This window comes from Odontesthes bonariensis, chromosome 23 (genome assembly GCF_027942865.1).
Source record: "Odontesthes bonariensis isolate fOdoBon6 chromosome 23, fOdoBon6.hap1, whole genome shotgun sequence".
NCBI classification, from domain to species: domain Eukaryota; kingdom Metazoa; phylum Chordata; class Actinopteri; order Atheriniformes; family Atherinopsidae; genus Odontesthes; species Odontesthes bonariensis.
The window spans coordinates 8640419-8656861 of record NC_134528.1 but is presented as its reverse complement, the minus strand read 5'-3'; the positions used below and the strand labels follow the sequence as shown (position 1 = coordinate 8656861).

Genomic DNA, 16443 nt, shown 5'->3' with positions numbered 1-16443 from the left:
TTGATGGAATCGTGTGGAGAACACCAGGGGTAGAAGTCCAGAAGAATCTAGGTGGAAAACACTGTCCGTCAGTTGTGAAGTGGATTCAGACACACAGGTCGCAGCATCACCACAGACAACTTCTTCACCAGTGTGTGTCCCTCCAGTGATGAAGGCTTCCAAGTCGAGGGAGGTCCACAGCACTGAATTTGGGTTCAATGAAATAATCCTCTTCTACAACCAGACCAAAGGAGGTGTAGATACCGTTGATCAGATGGTTGGCAACTACACCTGCAAGCGCCAGACACAGAGGTGGCCCATGGTGCTGTGGTACAACATGATTGATGTAGCCACTCTAAATGCCTACTCATTTCTCAGGGCTCGGCACCCTGAATTTTCCACAGGTATCACCAACGCACGGCGACATTTCCTCACAGAGCTCTCAAAGGAGCTTGTGACTCCTCCTTACATGAAAAGTCGACTGGAAGGTACCCCGAACCTACCAACCTACACAGTAAAATCAGCATACTCAAATTAACACTGCAAGAGTTGATCTTAACACTTTTAAAGTGTCTATATGGGTCCACACCTCTGAGTGTTACTTTAACACCTTTTCGAGTGTTGGTACCTTTGCACTAAGTTAGTGTAATTTTGACTCTTTTTGGAGTTAAAATTTAACACTGCCTAACTCCAACCAGTGTTACTTTTTTTAACACTTCTATGTAGTGTTAGTAATTAACTCTCTCAGAGGACTATTTCTTAACTACACATAACACTTAAAAGGTGTCAATATAATCCTTATATGTATAATCCTTAAAAAAAAATACTTGGAAAATAAACTTTGCTAAAATACAAAGGCAGTCATGTTTGTCAGTTTAAAAACATTTATTTTCACCACAAATATTAGAACATGCAACAGTAAGGCACAATGTATGTCCTCTCACTCTCATTAGAGTATTGCTTATTAAACGGTCTAAAATACGTCAGCTTTTTACAAACAAAACATGTGAACATAATCAGACTGTTTTTTTAACTGTGCTCTTGACTTTTGTGAACCAGTGACATTTTAATGGTCTTACAGTAGTTTGGCCCTCGTTTCCTTGACTCGTGAGGTTTCCTTTGCGGTTCCAACATCGATGTGGTATATCGTTGTTTGGATGAAAGAGTAGAATGCAGAAAGTGCTTCATCATAGGAGAGGCTGAAGACAAAGTGAGTCCTGAACAGCACATCAAAAGCAGCCACCGATGTCTGAGCGTTGCATGGGATAGCTTTCTGGTCCACAACAATGAAGAACCTTGCAATTTTCTTTCTTTGCTCTCCGTAGCAAAGGAGGAAAGGCTGCCTTGCTTCAACTTTGTCCAGGAATGTAGTGAGGCTGGCTCCTTCCTGTAGTTTGAATGACACATGATGCATATACTTAGCCTAACATACTAGATACACTGCAAGAATTATTCTTACGGTCCAATCTGCACCGCACACTTCTTACACGGTAGTACAAAAAGCTGATGGTGCCTTAATGAATCTGACAACATGATTGGCTGCCTGTGCTGAGCTCATCTTGGGAGTTTTTTTCTGGCCTTTTGATGTAGGGGGCAGGACTTGCAACAGCAACAGGAGAGCAGACACATCACTATCCCAGCCTTGAAGACAAATATTTGAGACAGACAACAAAAGCATTGTAAAACATTATTTCGTGCTTACTACAGATACCATTTAACTAAAATTATTGTTTTTGATAAATAACAAAACTCAACTTCATATTCGACATTATTAAAATGAAAATAGAAATCTATTAATTTATTTCAGGACCAGAAATTTAGCTTTGACATCGTACCGTTTTGGCACGGTAAACATGAGCAGTCTGTCGAAAACCGGAATTTCACGGTGTTTTTGTTACTGACAAAAAGTTATATTATAATTCACCAAGAGCTGTGTTATTTTCGAAACAAAAAAAAATGTAGAAATGACTTTGGACAAAGGGCTTGCTAGCGTTAGCACCACTTTAGCACGCTAGCTAGAAACTCCGAACATTAGCATCATCTTATCACGTTTTATATCTATGGTTACAAAGTGCATGACTCGTCTCACTCAGCCAAAACGTCAGACAAAACTTATCGTTTACTGCCGTAACTCACTTTTTTTGTTACAGTGAGAACAGGCATGCTAACCTCTAGCTCATTAAGCAGGTGTTAGGGTGGTTAGTACAGCGACGAGTAAAGTTACCGTTCCAAAATGACCGGGTGCCCGAAGAGCGATATTAATATAAAATACAATATTATCAGATACTACTTCATGTACTTACCGAACAGTGTAACCGTTAAAAGTTGAGATGTTGCTCTTTCTTCAGCAGAGCGTGTTGGTACATTGGGGGTGCGGGTTATGGGGTTACACTTGAGGTGTGAAATACAGGATCAGAGTTTAGAGTAAAAAGTTCGGAGTTAATATTTAAACATTAACACTTAGAGGTTTGATTCAGTGACACTTCATTTTTTACACTCGGTTTTGACAACAACTATTTATCGACTGAGAGTTAATTATAATGGATTTACTCTATCCAGAGTATAATTAACTCTACTAGTGTTTGTCTAGTTTAACACCAAGAATTCAACTCTTCTCAATTTGCTGTGTACATCACTGAAGCAATGGGAAGGTGTGGAGTGATAAAAGCTGCAAACCAGCAACAGGAGAGAAGCACAGAGGGCCGACAGAAGAGAAAGAGGTGCCAGATGTGTCCAAGAAACAAAGATCGCAAATGGAAATGCAGTATCCCAGTTAGCGTCGGAAATTAGCGAGGGCCACGGGCCATTTGGCCCCCAATTTAGCCTAAAATGCCCCCAAAAATCATGCTGGAGGGGCCAAAATTGCCCCCAAGTTTTTGAAACAAATATTTGTACATTATTATAATGTGACATTAAACTACAATTTTTATTTTCATTAATTTACCGTCGCGTCTCTTTATTCTCCTGATGGAATGTAAATAAATGGAATGTGAAAATATGCTTTTTATGTTATATTGTTATGTTATATGATATGCACATGAGTTAAACGTTTTTGTCTTTTATGTTTATTATATTGACAACTAAGCAGTAAGCACATGAGTTCTGTTTACATGTACTGTTTTGAAAATATGCTTTTTATGTTATATTTTTATTTTATATGATATGCACATGAGTTAAACTTGAATATGCTGTTGGTATGAATATGAATATGCTTTCAAGGACTAAATAAATAAAGCCTGCATTAGTTTGCTTACGGCTGTATCCTGTTTTCTGTCTGTAGCTACTACTTCCACACTTCTCTCTGTAAAAGAAATAACAAGCTTTACATTTATTTAGGTTGGCAGACGGCAAAGTAATGATGACGTTGTGCATTTAAATCTAAAAATAACTTGAAGATCTAAGTTTTTTTTGATGGCCCCCAAACATTTGGGACTGTGGGGGCCAAAATTGCCCCCAAAATATTTTCTTAATTACATACCCTGATCCCAGTGTGCAATGGTCACAGCCAAAAGCAAATAGTTTGTGACAACTGCACACAGTGAATAGAGAAAAGACGTTTGTATGCGCATGTGAGTGGACAGTGTTCTGGTCTTATGTATGTTCATTCTCTTTTTTGACCTCCAGACAGATGGAAACACTAACAATATTTTTTGAAGATTTTTGATGTTATTTCTTGTAAAAAGAAAAAAAAAAAGTTATAAAATCTTATAAATAAACTTGCTAAATGTAAAATCAGTTTTTTTGTCGACTGAAATATAATAAATACAATCACAGTCAACCAAAATGAAAGACATTTTTTAAATTCATTGCAAAAACACATTTATTCTAATTGGAGTCATTTTTGACCCCACTCATGGAAGAGTGTAGGTATCGGTCGTTCATGCATCCAAGGGTTAAATTCACAATGTAGTCACTTTTAATGATATTGTGCCTCACTTTGAATTAGTTCTCCCAAAAGAAGCATCTTATCGTTCGTCATTTATTCTCTTGTATGTGTGTTTTTGTAGTTGTTTGGCTTCTTTTTATGGTGACATTTTGCAGGTGAACCCCATTTGCTGTGTCGGTATGATCAGTTATCCATCCATATGTAGCGGGAGAAATGTTTTATCCCATCCTTGCTTTAGTTTAGTTAACTGGTCACCTTTAATAGCACGGAACTCAGCTCTGGTCTCCCCTCCTGTTGCCTGAAGTGCAACTGCTTATTGTAGCTGTTTCAGTGTATGCGCTCCCTTGGATATTTGTAGATCAATGCTGCTTTCTTCATCTCTTTCTTCATGGTACTGTGCCATGCTTTACCAGCAGTAATGAGAGTGTGTGTGTTCTTCTTCCTATTTTCAAACACTCTATCCCTGAACACGACCAAACACACCTATCCCTTGCCACAAACAGATTCCTTTCTGATTTTCAAAAAAGATAAGGAACTGATAAGCGTCAAAGTTCACCGTCATTGATCTGGGTAAGGATGTATTACAAAGGTTGCCTCGATCAGTTAGTCAAAACAGTGTCTGGAATCCTGCACTGAAATCAATCATCTTCTACTGAAGTCAGGTTCAGTGTACAAATGGCCATTTATTGTTTTAGAACAGACACGACAATCTGCAAGCTTATCCTTTCATTTGGACTCCTTTGTAAGAGACTCACGATGCCAAAGAGGGGAGGAAAACTTTTCAGATTTTCAGAAATTCAGATTTTTTTCAGTCAAAAACAAAACAATTTTAAAAAGTGAGGTTTTAAATACACCAAAGAACAACACTATGTTAAAAAGAATACAGATAATTCATTAACTAACTGTAAAAACGTCAAGAAAGGGACATCACTGCTCTGTTTTCAGTACATGAAATAAACAGATCATCACAAACCTTCATATACTGCAGAACCTTTTCGCACCAGGTAATCTAGACTAAAGGTATACTAACACACCTGCACCCCTCAAATAAAACTGAGGAAATAAACCAGGCTTTCCTCAGCCGCTGTCAGTGATCCGCTCCCTGTTCAAACGATAGTAATGTTCCTTCCTGGCTAAGAGTTCTTGGTGTGTTCCCTCCTCCACGACTGATCCCTGCTCCAAGAAGACGATGTGGTCTGCACTCTCTGCAGTCTTCAGTTGATGAGTCACGACCAGGACCGTCCGGCCGCGAGCCAGAACCTCCTGCAGCACCTAAGAAAAGAAGAAGTACCAGGTTACATCACACCGAACATAGGTATTGATCTGCCGTCCTCTTTGGAGACTGATTAGTCTGCTGTGTTTCTTCTATTACTGTCTACATCTTCTTTTCTTAGTTATAATAACATGAAAATCAGCACTACCGGAGTCATTTTACTGGAAAACTAACAATACATATGAGCGGGTCTGAGGTTCTTCTCATCACTCCACCGTGTCTCCTCGTTTCCTTCACTTGCATTGCTTCCATGGCAGAGGGAGAGATGTGAGAACGGAGGGGGCCAAAACTGGTAAATGAGAAATTCTTGGTTCATTTTAAAATATGTGAAGATGTGAGTTTTATACGCCCCCTTTCTACAGGGATCAGAAAATCCTCCTAGGATTGGAGAGTATTCTGACAACCCACATAACAAACCCATTTCAGCCTCTTATTACATATTTTTTCTGCAGCTTTTCAAAGCTTCCTGTCACAGTTCCTCAGTGTGGCCAGAAACAGGCTCGGACTACGTTTCTTTACTCACAGCATGCTGTGTGATAACATCCAGACTGCTGGTAGCCTCATCCAGGATGATGACCTGTGGATCTCGAACCAGAGCTCTGATGATAGCGATGCTCTGCTTCTGTCCCGCTGAAAGTTTGCCTCCACGTTCTCCTATATCTGTGAGGACAAGTTAGATGGAAAGCCCATGCATCATCGCTGCAACACATCACATGATGACCTTTGATCACCGGTTACCTGCCAGACACCTGCAGTCATAAACAAGATTTCCTCGCGTCACATCTGCCATGAGAAGTTAATACTTAACGTTTCCAGTCTTATTTCTGCTATTTTAAAGTTTTAGTTGAATTTGTGCACTGCAGAGTTCACCTCTCTGCCAAGGTGTTTGAAAATAAAGCAGATAATATTACAGCTTTATTAGCTGTAGTTTTACAAGGCAAAGCAGTAAAACAGCAACAACGAAAACATCAATTTCACACTTATCTTTGCCACATCTTTCTTATATGATAAAAGTAACTGCATTTGTGTCATTCAAAGGTAATTTTAACGATTCTTGGGGTGAAAGAAAACCATTTGTGATGAGCTTCCTGTATTAAACACTGCTGCACCTGTGTCATATCCGCTTTCCATTTCAGAGATGAAGTCGTGTGCGTTGACCTTCTTTGCAGCTTCTTTCATTTTCTCCATGGAACAGTCCTTCAGACCATATTGGATGTTGTACCTCAGAGAACCAGTGAACAGCGTGGGATTCTGGGAAACCAGGGCTATCTGTATGAACAGATCAAATGAAAACGCACGTTGCTATTACCACAGCGCTCACTGTCAGGACTGGAACTTGAGTGCGTTGAATGACTGTTGAGCATTTCTCTGCAGCTTGTTGAGGACAGCATTCCTCTCTGGTACGCTGTTTTGGCTCTGCCTTCCTTGTCCAGAACTGTTTCAGACTCCAGGCCGTTCACATTACGCTGGAATGAGCCACCAAATATTATCAAGGCAGGGGCGCCCCTCTCTCTACCCCCTACCTCTTTGATCTATTTCTTCTTGTTATTGCTGTGATTGTTTCTTCATTTCTGTCCCTTTATTATGAGCAAACCTGAGACAGAGAGGCCCCACCCCTCTTTTCACTGCATGTTTTACCCTGTATTTCTGTGACAAAAAAAAGACCATCATCCTTGAAAAACACAAATCAGGAAAAATTAACTGGGTGAACATCATGGGGCAGATTAACTGTGGCTTTGTGCCCGGCTATAAAATTACTGCCAATATTTAAAAACCAAGCGGAGGGGGAATGTTGCGCCTAAAAGCCGTGGACACGGTGATCTTTGGGCCTGGTCCTGATGTATTAAGGAACATTTTAAGTCCCAATTCACTGCAGAATGCGCCTACATCTGAAATAAAAAGCACGACGTGGCGTGTGAAGTGCATGACTCTCCAATCAGTCAATTTATTACTCTGACTGAGTCTGTATGTCTTGTCGTGCTCTAAAGCACTTTGAGATGTCTGATACATAGAGGTGTTGTATCAATAAACCTAAAGTTTAAAGTAAAAAATCTTCAGTTTTCCTGCATTGTCTGATTAAGTCTGAGCCGACCGTACCTTCTGTTGGAGGTATTTCTGCTTGTAATGATGCAGCGGCTCTCCATCCAGCAGAATCTGACCCTCTAGAGGCTCATACAGCCTTTTTAGGAGGCTGACGCAGGAAGTCTTTCCACTGCCGGAGGGACCCACCAGGGCTGTGATCTTCCCTGGCTTCAGTTCCACCGAGACAGACTGGAGAGGACGTAGCAGAGCAGCAATGATCCGTTTGTGGCTTTTCCATCTCTGGATTAAAGGTTTCCATCATTCCAAACACACAGATGCTGTTAATTTAGGAACCTTACCTTCAGAGCTGGTTTATCTGGAGCAGAGGGATAGCTAAAGGTGACATTTTGGAAGACGATTCTTCCCTTCAGATCCTCAGGAGCTAAGTCTCCCTCCTTCTGACACTTTGGTGTTCTGTCCAGATAGCCCAACACTTTGGAAATGACTCCAACTGTGGACATTGTCTCTCCATAGCAATACAAAAGCTCCTGTGATAAATAAAACACTCTTCATCAGCAACAGAGATCGTACAATGTTCAGAACATGTAGAAAAGCGATGACTCAGCTCACCCTTAGATTGTTTGACATGGGCTTCTGGTACAAGAGAAAGGACACCAGACTGCCGATGCTGAGCTGACCGGAGGAGATGAGACCGCGGACCTTAATCAGCATGATTATCTTTATACCCAAAGTCACCAGCTAGATGAAACAAGTGTAAAGAGAGAAATTAATCCCACTGCAGCTGCAAAACAGCAACAGAAATTAGACAGGCCCCTTAAAAATATCAGCCAAGGTGGCAGAAGAAAAAAACATTAAAGACAAAAAAACAACTAAATATCAAATTAAATATATGGAATGTTCATTAACAACATTTACTTTTTAAGATACTAATTCAAAGTTATTTTCACCAGGTCTATCACTTTACTACCCGGCCTACGATACTGACTTATTTTCACGTTAACCATCTGATAAATGACAGCTGCAAGCCAGACAAAGAAGAGAAGGTCAACATTTGAATTAGCTTCATTTACGTATTTATTCTTTTAGAAACTAGAAGTTTAAAAGAAATCTTTATAGATATGTTTAGTATAGAAAGTCAGATCTTTTCTGGAATCATTTTAATTGATGGAAAACATTTTGAGTGAATATCTCATCCTTTTTACTTAAAGCATGGTGCTTTTTCTAAATTTTCACATATCTAAGCTCTGCGTTTGCTTACTTGTAAACCCTGCACAGGTAAGTCAGCCTGCTCCACTGCTTCCTTACCCTCCGTATTAAGAGAAAGACTGAGCTGTAGATTCTCGAACGTCTACTGATGGCACCCAGCTGATCCAGAGCCACGTGATACCTCCTCAGTTCATCTTTCTCTGCCTTGAAGCTGCGGACTGTTTGAATCCCGCCGATCGTCTGGGAGGCCAGGTCTTTGTTCTGAGCGTGGCATTCCTGCGTCTGATCCTTCAGCTCCTGTTTGACAAAGAACAAGATTCAGACCATGGGCACACTCATTCTGCACTCATTGCATAAAGGTTTAAGCTTCATAAATAGAGATGCATACATGTTTTCTTATTGTTATCCTTCACCCAGGGAAACTTAATAACAAGCTACAGTTGAAAATTGAAAGAATTGTTGGATCCTACCGTCCTTTTTCAAAGGCAATAGATTATTTTCAGAGTTTAAGGGTTTCTCACATAAAACTGAGTGTTCTACAGAGAGCAGAACCACTGTCTGCTGTATAAACTCCTTTAAACCAACACAAATGTCAATCAATCAATTATCTAACAATTAATTTAGTTTGTATGGACTTATTACATGCAAATTATTAAAAGTTGGGATACAAGGGTTGTATTGATGTATAGCAAATTAAAATGCTCCAAAAATGTGCTCTGGCTGACTTGTTCTATGGTAGGTTATAAAGGTGTTATAAAGGTGTTATAAACACTGAACTTCTACTAAAGCTTCCTACTTACAAAAGTGGATTAAAGTCCATCCTTAAACTTAAAGTATGATTCATTCAGCAGTGGTCGAAGGAGACTCTTCTCTCGGCAGCACAACATAACCCAGTCCAGGATCCTTCTCATCACACCTACCTTGGACAACGAGGTGTACTTGTTTTGCATGATGGCCTGGAGTGGCATCTCTACGCAGGTGAGCAGAGTGAGCTCCCAGGACAGCCCTAACATCAATCTGAGCATGAGGACGGTTTTGACCGTGCTGCGAACCGCTACGTTAGTGTTCAGCGCTACAGTGCGGCCCATCCTGTCGACGTCACTGTGCAGGCGGGAGGAAAGTCGTCCTAAGAAAAGGCACCAAGAGTAATCACATGTTAAATCTCTGCAGAGTCTTAATATTTGTTGCACACTTTTCAAGGAATACTTATGATGAACGGCTACTTATGGAGTATTTCAGTGAAAAAAAATAACACTTTGGATCGATAACAACCTTTTAATAAGAACAACAATGTGATGACAACAAAACTTTATGGAAGCCCGTGCAACACTGACTGAAACAGCTGCTCTGCGTTGGACTCTTTTGGCTTAATGAGAGAAACATCACTGCAGGCGAGTTCATGTGGAGTTGCATCTATGAAGGCAGCAGATTAATGTCCACAGTTTGATAAATAATGAGTTAAAATGGGAAGTGTTTTTCCATAGAAGACGATTCCTTGACCATCCGATACATGAGGTTAGATAGGATTTAGGGACGATACAATTTTTACAGAATGATTCAGTTAAATTCAGTGCAGTCTGGTACATTTCTTAATATTCTTTACAGTAACACTAGAGAATCTGGCATTTTTTTGCTTTTGGGGCTCCCCCTACAGTTGTGGGATGTAATCCCGCTGCAAAAAAACAATACAAATGTGCACGTGCACATCAAACTACTGACACCTCCAACAGGCTGACAAAGACACTTCCAGAAGCCACCAAAAATATGCAGCAACAGTGTAGGGTAATCTCCTCTGATTTCAATCAGTTCTTACTGACTGACACTTAGTACTGCTCCATCTGTCACTGTGTTTTTTATTTAATAACTTTATTCGTAATTGCAAAATATTTTTGGGCACCGTTTAGCAAAACGATGTTGAACCGGGCTGAAAACTTGTAAACTTCGGTATCTTCGCCCCCAGGTGCTCCAGATCAGTTCCAGCCCAGGAATATGAATAACAAAGGTCAGTGTACTTCAAAACAAATCAGAAGTGATACTGATCATTTCCCACTGTAAATGAGAGCAATTCATTTTTCATAACTGTGGCTGCTTGGTTAGCTTGGTTAGCTTCTATCAAAGCAATGAATCCATGTATTTTTGGTTCTCCATCATTTTTAACCATTTAAATTTGTAAATATTGAGCAATAAATAATTACTGCATTCACGTTCGATCTCCCCGGGCTGTGGCTAAGTCGTGGTTGGAAACTCTTTAATATCGTGTGTTGTTGTTGTTCGTAATATCTCGATCATCATCCATGACGTCTCTCCAGGAGTGTTCAGATCTGTCGTATTTAATCGATGCTCTACAGATGTTAAATGTCGCTTTCTTCTTATAAAATCCAAATGATTTCCAGACCATCGAACAAGAGTTTAGAATCTGTCAACTAAACCAACATAGCATTGGTGTGGACCCTATCTGATGCTTTCTCTCTGACATCAACACAGAAGTCTTACACTGATTCTAGGTAGGATCTGCAGCAAAACAGGATTTCAGTTTTTAAAAATGGGCCTTTGACATTACACATTATACTCAATCCAGGAGTCTGCATACTAATCCAATAACATCCATGATGTTAAAACAGGGGACTGATTTGTTTAGGTTCATCTTCATACTCCTAGTGTTTAACAATGAATTATTTAATCTTGTGAAGTACAGCAACAGCAGCTGTTTTCAAATGACTCACCTGGGTTGTTCTCCTCAAAGAAGTGCACCTCCTGCTGCAGGAGGCTGTGAAACAGCAGATGCTTCAGTCTCTTGTTCAGTCTGGCCAAGGTGCACATGAACACGCCTCCTCTCATGCCAGAAAACGCCGCACTGTTCGGACGAACCATTACAGTTTACTTATTCGTTTAAAAAAAGAGACTGAAATCTAACACTTTAACACAATCAGACCAAACATATAACATATGTACAGCTGCTTTGTTTGATTACCTTCCAAGAGAGAAAAGGACCAGCCACCCAAGTGCAGAACCGAGGCTGGTTTGAAGCGCTTGACCGCCGAGTATATCGATAACTTTCCCCTGATACAAAGGGATGTAAGTATCACCTGCAGGAGAAATAAAGGACATATTAAGGTAGAAATTTACTGAATTTTTGTATACTTACAGGAGACGCGAAATGAGTGTGAAATGAGTAATGTCAGCATGTCAAACTCACAGACGACTCCAAAGATGAGGAAACTGAAAGCTGCAATCAGGTAGAGTATGTCTGGTTTGAAGTATGTCAGCATCCTCATGAGCAACTGCTTAGTATTCTCTCTGTTGCGGCCCTCTGTCATCCGCCCATCCCCACAGAGGACCTTTTCCCAAACTACACAAGCCAGCGATGAGGACATGACACCCAAAATCAGCATGCTGAGGTCAGGGGATGGCCCTGTGTGCGGCTCCATGGGAGGAGCCGTAAGGGTCTGTCCGGTTTCAAACACTGGATGAAGAAGGCAGAGGAGTGCCACGAACCTATGAAGCACAGCGTGGGGCTTTCCAGCAGCCAGTAGATGTGTGAAAAAATGGAGGAAGACCCACTTTACAGCCCCAAAGGCCCACAGTCCTGCCAGCCCACCAGAGGTGGAGCACTGCAGCAGAAGCAGCCCAGTCCACAATGCAAAACAAAGAGCCGCATCAAGAAGAATGATGATTAATCCACAATATATCACTTCCATCATCTTCCTTCAGCGGGCGGTCAGGCTGTAAGAGGTTGGAGCTGATCCTGGAACCACAAATATTACAGTTGTGTTAGAATAACAACTGTGTTTCCAGTAAAGAAACAAACACATAGGTCGCCTCAGGGCAATCTCACGATTCATTCATAGAACGACCAACAAGTATTTATATTAAAAATCAATTTGCTTTACATTAGTTACCCATCTACAATCTTTGAATGGTTTCACATCCTCATATCTGTGTACCTGCTAAAAGCTCCCTTATATCAAATCTGCTTAAATGTTCCTGAGTTTACAACTAAAAGGTATAGAGAGGCTACGGAAGCGTATTGCTGCCACTCTACGAAATAAAAAGAGGCTCAGTATCACGTAATTACGTGAAAAGTTTATTGTTATAACAATATCTTTTTCATGTTTTAACAATATATTTATCACGTTATAACGTGATATTATCACGTTATTTCAAGACGAGATATTATATTATATATATTATATAATATTCCGTAATATGCAACTTTTGCAAATGTATAGACAAAAATAACATATTCTTCTGAATCTAATAAAGCTTTATACTTCTGGCTCTATTTTTCACTTTATACTTATGTTATTGTATCATCACAAACTTTGTGTGTCAAATCAGTTACAACTAACGTAAATAAATATGCATTTCTCTCTTTAATGAATTGAAACAGGGATGGACGACAGGTTCAAAATCTACCTGTATCTGAGTGAACTAGTGTGCACCAAATATTCTTCTGAGTTTTCTGACACAAATCTAACCGTTTTAATTAAGTTACGTTAGCTTGCTGTTTGCATTGAATTATAACATCACAAATAGCTGTAACACTGGAACTGGTCGTTTTCAGCTACCTTCATGTCTGAACAACGTTACATTAATGAGCATGTAGTTGTTTAGCAGCACTTTAGCAGGCTAGTTTTAGCCGGTTAATGACTTGTCACGTCGTTACAGTAGCTTATTGTCACCGCCGCCGTGAATGCTTTTGAATATTTAGCAATTAAAGCCTATGACATAGTAAACAGTTTCTGAACCGAGATGTTATTAAACCCAGTTTGGATGACTTACCTTGTGTTTCTCTACTGCTTGCTAACTGACAGCTACGTGTAGGCATTTGACTTTTAGTTTCACTTTTACTTTCTGTTGCGCTACCCCTCGTCGATGTTTGTCGCCTCCAAAGATTTGAGACAAGAACAACAACAGACAGCTTATTAAATTTCTCCTCATTTCGTTTGACTGTCATTTATTTTAATTTTTCCCCAGCACAATTCAACGTCTATGTGTTAGTTTTTGAGGGATAAAGGACCAACGGCTGCCCATCGTTTCACACACAGGCCACAAGATGGCGGCAGCCAACATGAATTTGAACCAGAGATTTGTTTCCCTATAAATCTAGAGCTCTTTAATGAGCTAGCTAATGGAAAAACGCAATATAACATACCCCACTGCCCGAAAATTGGAGTGAAACATGTTGAGCAACAAAGTCGTTGTGAATTGAATTATTTCATAAAGTTTAATAAGTTAAATAAATAATGAATAAATAAACAAGTTAAATACATCCCATTTTAAACAATATAGTTATTTCATATGTCACAGCCCTCTAAGGCTGCAACAAACATGGGAGACAGACGAGAGTTTCAATTTCAAAATAACTTTTATTAACAAAATTATCTAAACTAAGGAAACGTGGAAGTCAGTTGTCAATAGTGTATGCATGCATGAGTGTGTGGATGTGTAAGCGATCAAAAAACAGAACAAAACAGCAGCCGCCCCGTAACCTGGTTTAACCAAGTCAATCCAAGTGGGGGAGAGGGGGGATGTAACTGGTGGCTCAATCAGCTTCATGAGCACTCCACCTTACTCCCTGCAAAAGGGAAGAAAACAACAAAAAGGACAGGGACAACTAGTGGAGCAGAGGGGTCGTCACACAAAGCATTCATTATTTCATATAATTAAGCAATTGTCTGTAAAAATCATATTGTTCATTCATATTATATATTACTGGTGGCTTCAAGAAGGCCATATTGCAGGGTGAATCCCCATGTTCCACTGTTGCAGCTCTATTTTAATGGAGGTGACACCAGGAAGGACTTCCGTGTGTCCCGAGAGTCCCTGGAGAGCCTCATCCAGCTCCTGGCAGACAAGGACCATGGCTGGGCAAAGTCCTTTGAGGTTCTGGTGTTTTTGTTCTGGTTGGCCTGTGCAACGACCTACCGGGTTGTGTCAGAGGCATTTGACATCTCCCGCACCACATGCCATGACATGATTCACCGCTTCAGCAAAGTCATCCAGGGTGTGTTCAGGAGGCTCATCCGCTTCCCTGACATGGAGGAGCTGGAAGGAGATCGGTGTTTGATTCCAGGAGCGGTCTCGATGTCCGGCTTTCTGCAGTGGCAGGAAGCGTCGATGGGTGCCATGTCCGCATTGTCCCACCCAGCCAGTTTGCAGGGGACTACTTCAACAGGAAGCTGTCCCACTCCATCCAGTTCCAGGCCATCTGCGACCACAGGGGCTGTTTTCTGGATGTGGTGGTAGGCTTTACTGGCACTGTAAATGATGATGATGATGATGTGCTTCCTGTGCTATGATCGAATCTAATCTTTTCTGCTCCCATTTCATTTAAAAGAATCAGATGACACTGACACTCCAAACTCCTCAACTTTTAATATAAAAATGAACAATGAACAAAACTATTTCTCAAGGAACTTTTCCAGTATGGACATCAATTTGTCTTCCCTCGCCTGATACTCTCTCTCTCGCTCCTGCCGCTCCTCCCTCATCCTCACGTCGATCCAATCCCTCCACTCTCTTTCTCTCTTCTCCAACCACCGTCTCTCATCCTCTCTTCTTTCCCTCTCCAGTTCTATTTCTCTCTCCTGCATCTCTCTCTCTCTCCTTTCTGCCCTCTCCTCAGCTTGAGCCTCCCTTTTGTCCAGCTCCTGGAGGAGAGTGACCCAACCCTCCTGTTCCCCCCGGGAGCCAGCTGATGTTGATGCTTGGGGGCGAGGGGAGGGAGGAGAGGCCCCTACTGCGGGCGGTGTCATGGATGAGGTGATGAAGAGAGGGGGGGTCATTGACGGCATGTCCCCCAACACCTCCTCCATGGCACCAAACCACTTCCAATTGGCAGCGGTGGCCGTGCTCCGTTCCTACAAAACACATACACCAAGCACAACAGTTCTAAGTCATTCAAAACCTTCATTTTTCAGCACTCGTCAACTAGTCATCACAATCATATCATCAAGTTGTTTACATTGACACTGTAGTGCTTTTGTTATTCAACTCACTTTGTATTTTTGTTTTAAGTTCTCCCATTTCTTTTTTACAAAGCCAGTCTCCACCTTGCCCTCCAGCCCTTGGTCGATGATGAATGCTCTGCACAAGCATGAAATTGAGGATACACATTTTTTGTCTTTACGCAGCATCACAACATCATGCCTTAGAACCTCATATCCACTCAGGAAAAACTCCCGAGAAAAGTCGGGAAAAAGAAAATCTACCCAGGACGGGCTATTTTAAAATATATTATGGTCATTCAGCGGAAATAAATATCTTACTCAAATCCTCGCACTGCAGCACTGCGCCTGCCGGTAAACAGCGCCTCGTTCGCTCCCCTCCACCTTATGAGGCGCTCCGTGTCTCTATCGGTCCCTTGAAAGAACAAACACACCAATAACGGTGAGATATGCGACCTAACTTGGGCTTTAGGTTAAACGTTAACCAGCTAATAGCTATTTTTTGATCAACCAATCTTAGCTAACTGTATCATATTAGCTGCTTATGCAGTTTCTACTGCCGACGGTATGTGGCATTAAATGGGCTAACGCTAACTAGCAGGAGCGATAACATAACGTAACGGTACATGTAACGATCACAACAGCTGATGGACACGTATACGTCTTCATCTGATATGTCTACCACATGCAAACCGCCGAGTTACTAAAATATTTCACAATTTACTCACATTTGTATAGATACGTCTCCATCTTTCCTGTTCGCGGCAAGGAAATGACGATGGGTGACGTCACATCACGTTGCATCTTGGGTAGTTTGACTATGAGTAGTAACCTAATACAGCCATGGTAGTAACCTCATGATCTCATGATATCCAGATTGACATATGCTGGAATAGCATTGGGTGTGGATACAAAAATGTGTAAAAGCATTGACCAGTTACTATTGAATTTTATTTGGAAAAAATAGAACACATTATGTTAAAATATCTGTTATGATGAATGACTACAACAAGGGTGGGCTCAACTTTATTGACTTCGTGCTGGATTAAAAACCATTTAAAAGAACCTGCTTCAATATGGAATTTTATCTCTAGTCATGTGTTTTC

At 40.8% G+C, this 16443-nt stretch overlaps 2 protein-coding genes across 2 annotated transcripts; both read right to left on the bottom strand.

Moving 5' to 3' along the window:
* Positions 1 to 4528: 4528 nt before the first annotated feature.
* On the bottom strand, positions 4529 to 13397 carry tap2t (transporter associated with antigen processing, subunit type t, teleost specific). Its single transcript, XM_075457665.1, has 12 exons — positions 13170 to 13397; positions 11584 to 12132; positions 11359 to 11473; positions 11111 to 11241; positions 9308 to 9513; positions 8487 to 8684; positions 7791 to 7919; positions 7520 to 7708; positions 7236 to 7409; positions 6248 to 6407; positions 5662 to 5798; positions 4529 to 5137 (listed from the first exon to the last, which is right to left on the bottom strand). Exons 2-12 carry the CDS (start codon positions 12086 to 12088, stop codon positions 4943 to 4945), a joined length of 2139 nt encoding a protein of 712 aa, XP_075313780.1. The 5' UTR covers positions 12089 to 12132; positions 13170 to 13397; the 3' UTR covers positions 4529 to 4942.
* A 339-nt stretch (positions 13398 to 13736) lies between these two features.
* LOC142373697 (uncharacterized) lies at positions 13737 to 16124 on the bottom strand. The gene is made up of 4 exons (XM_075457072.1): positions 16066 to 16124; positions 15659 to 15752; positions 15389 to 15476; positions 13737 to 15250 (listed from the first exon to the last, which is right to left on the bottom strand). Exons 1-4 carry the CDS (start codon positions 16085 to 16087, stop codon positions 14792 to 14794), a joined length of 663 nt encoding a protein of 220 aa, XP_075313187.1. The 5' UTR covers positions 16088 to 16124; the 3' UTR covers positions 13737 to 14791.
* Between the last annotated feature and the right edge of the window lie 319 nt (positions 16125 to 16443).

What these genes read in the sequence shown, in the direction of transcription:
- tap2t (XM_075457665.1), bottom strand. Translation starts at nt 12,088, where the DNA reads ATGATGGAAGTGATATATTGTGGATTAATCATCATTCTTCTTGATGCG. An exon ending in CCTCATCTTTGGAGTCGTCT is followed by an intron (nt 11,474 to 11,583) that starts GTGAGTTTGACA and finishes TTTCTCCTGCAG; the next exon opens with GTGATACTTACATCCCTTTG. An exon ending in AGTACACCTCGTTGTCCAAG is followed by an intron (nt 8,685 to 9,307) that starts GTAGGTGTGATG and finishes TTTGTCAAACAG; the next exon opens with GAGCTGAAGGATCAGACGCA.
- LOC142373697 (XM_075457072.1), bottom strand. Translation starts at nt 16,087, where the DNA reads ATGGAGACGTATCTATACAAAT. An exon ending in GGAGACGTATCTATACAAAT is followed by an intron (nt 15,753 to 16,065) that starts GTGAGTAAATTG and finishes TGTTCTTTCAAG; the next exon opens with GGACCGATAGAGACACGGAG. An exon ending in ACTTAAAACAAAAATACAAA is followed by an intron (nt 15,251 to 15,388) that starts GTGAGTTGAATA and finishes TGTGTTTTGTAG; the next exon opens with GAACGGAGCACGGCCACCGC.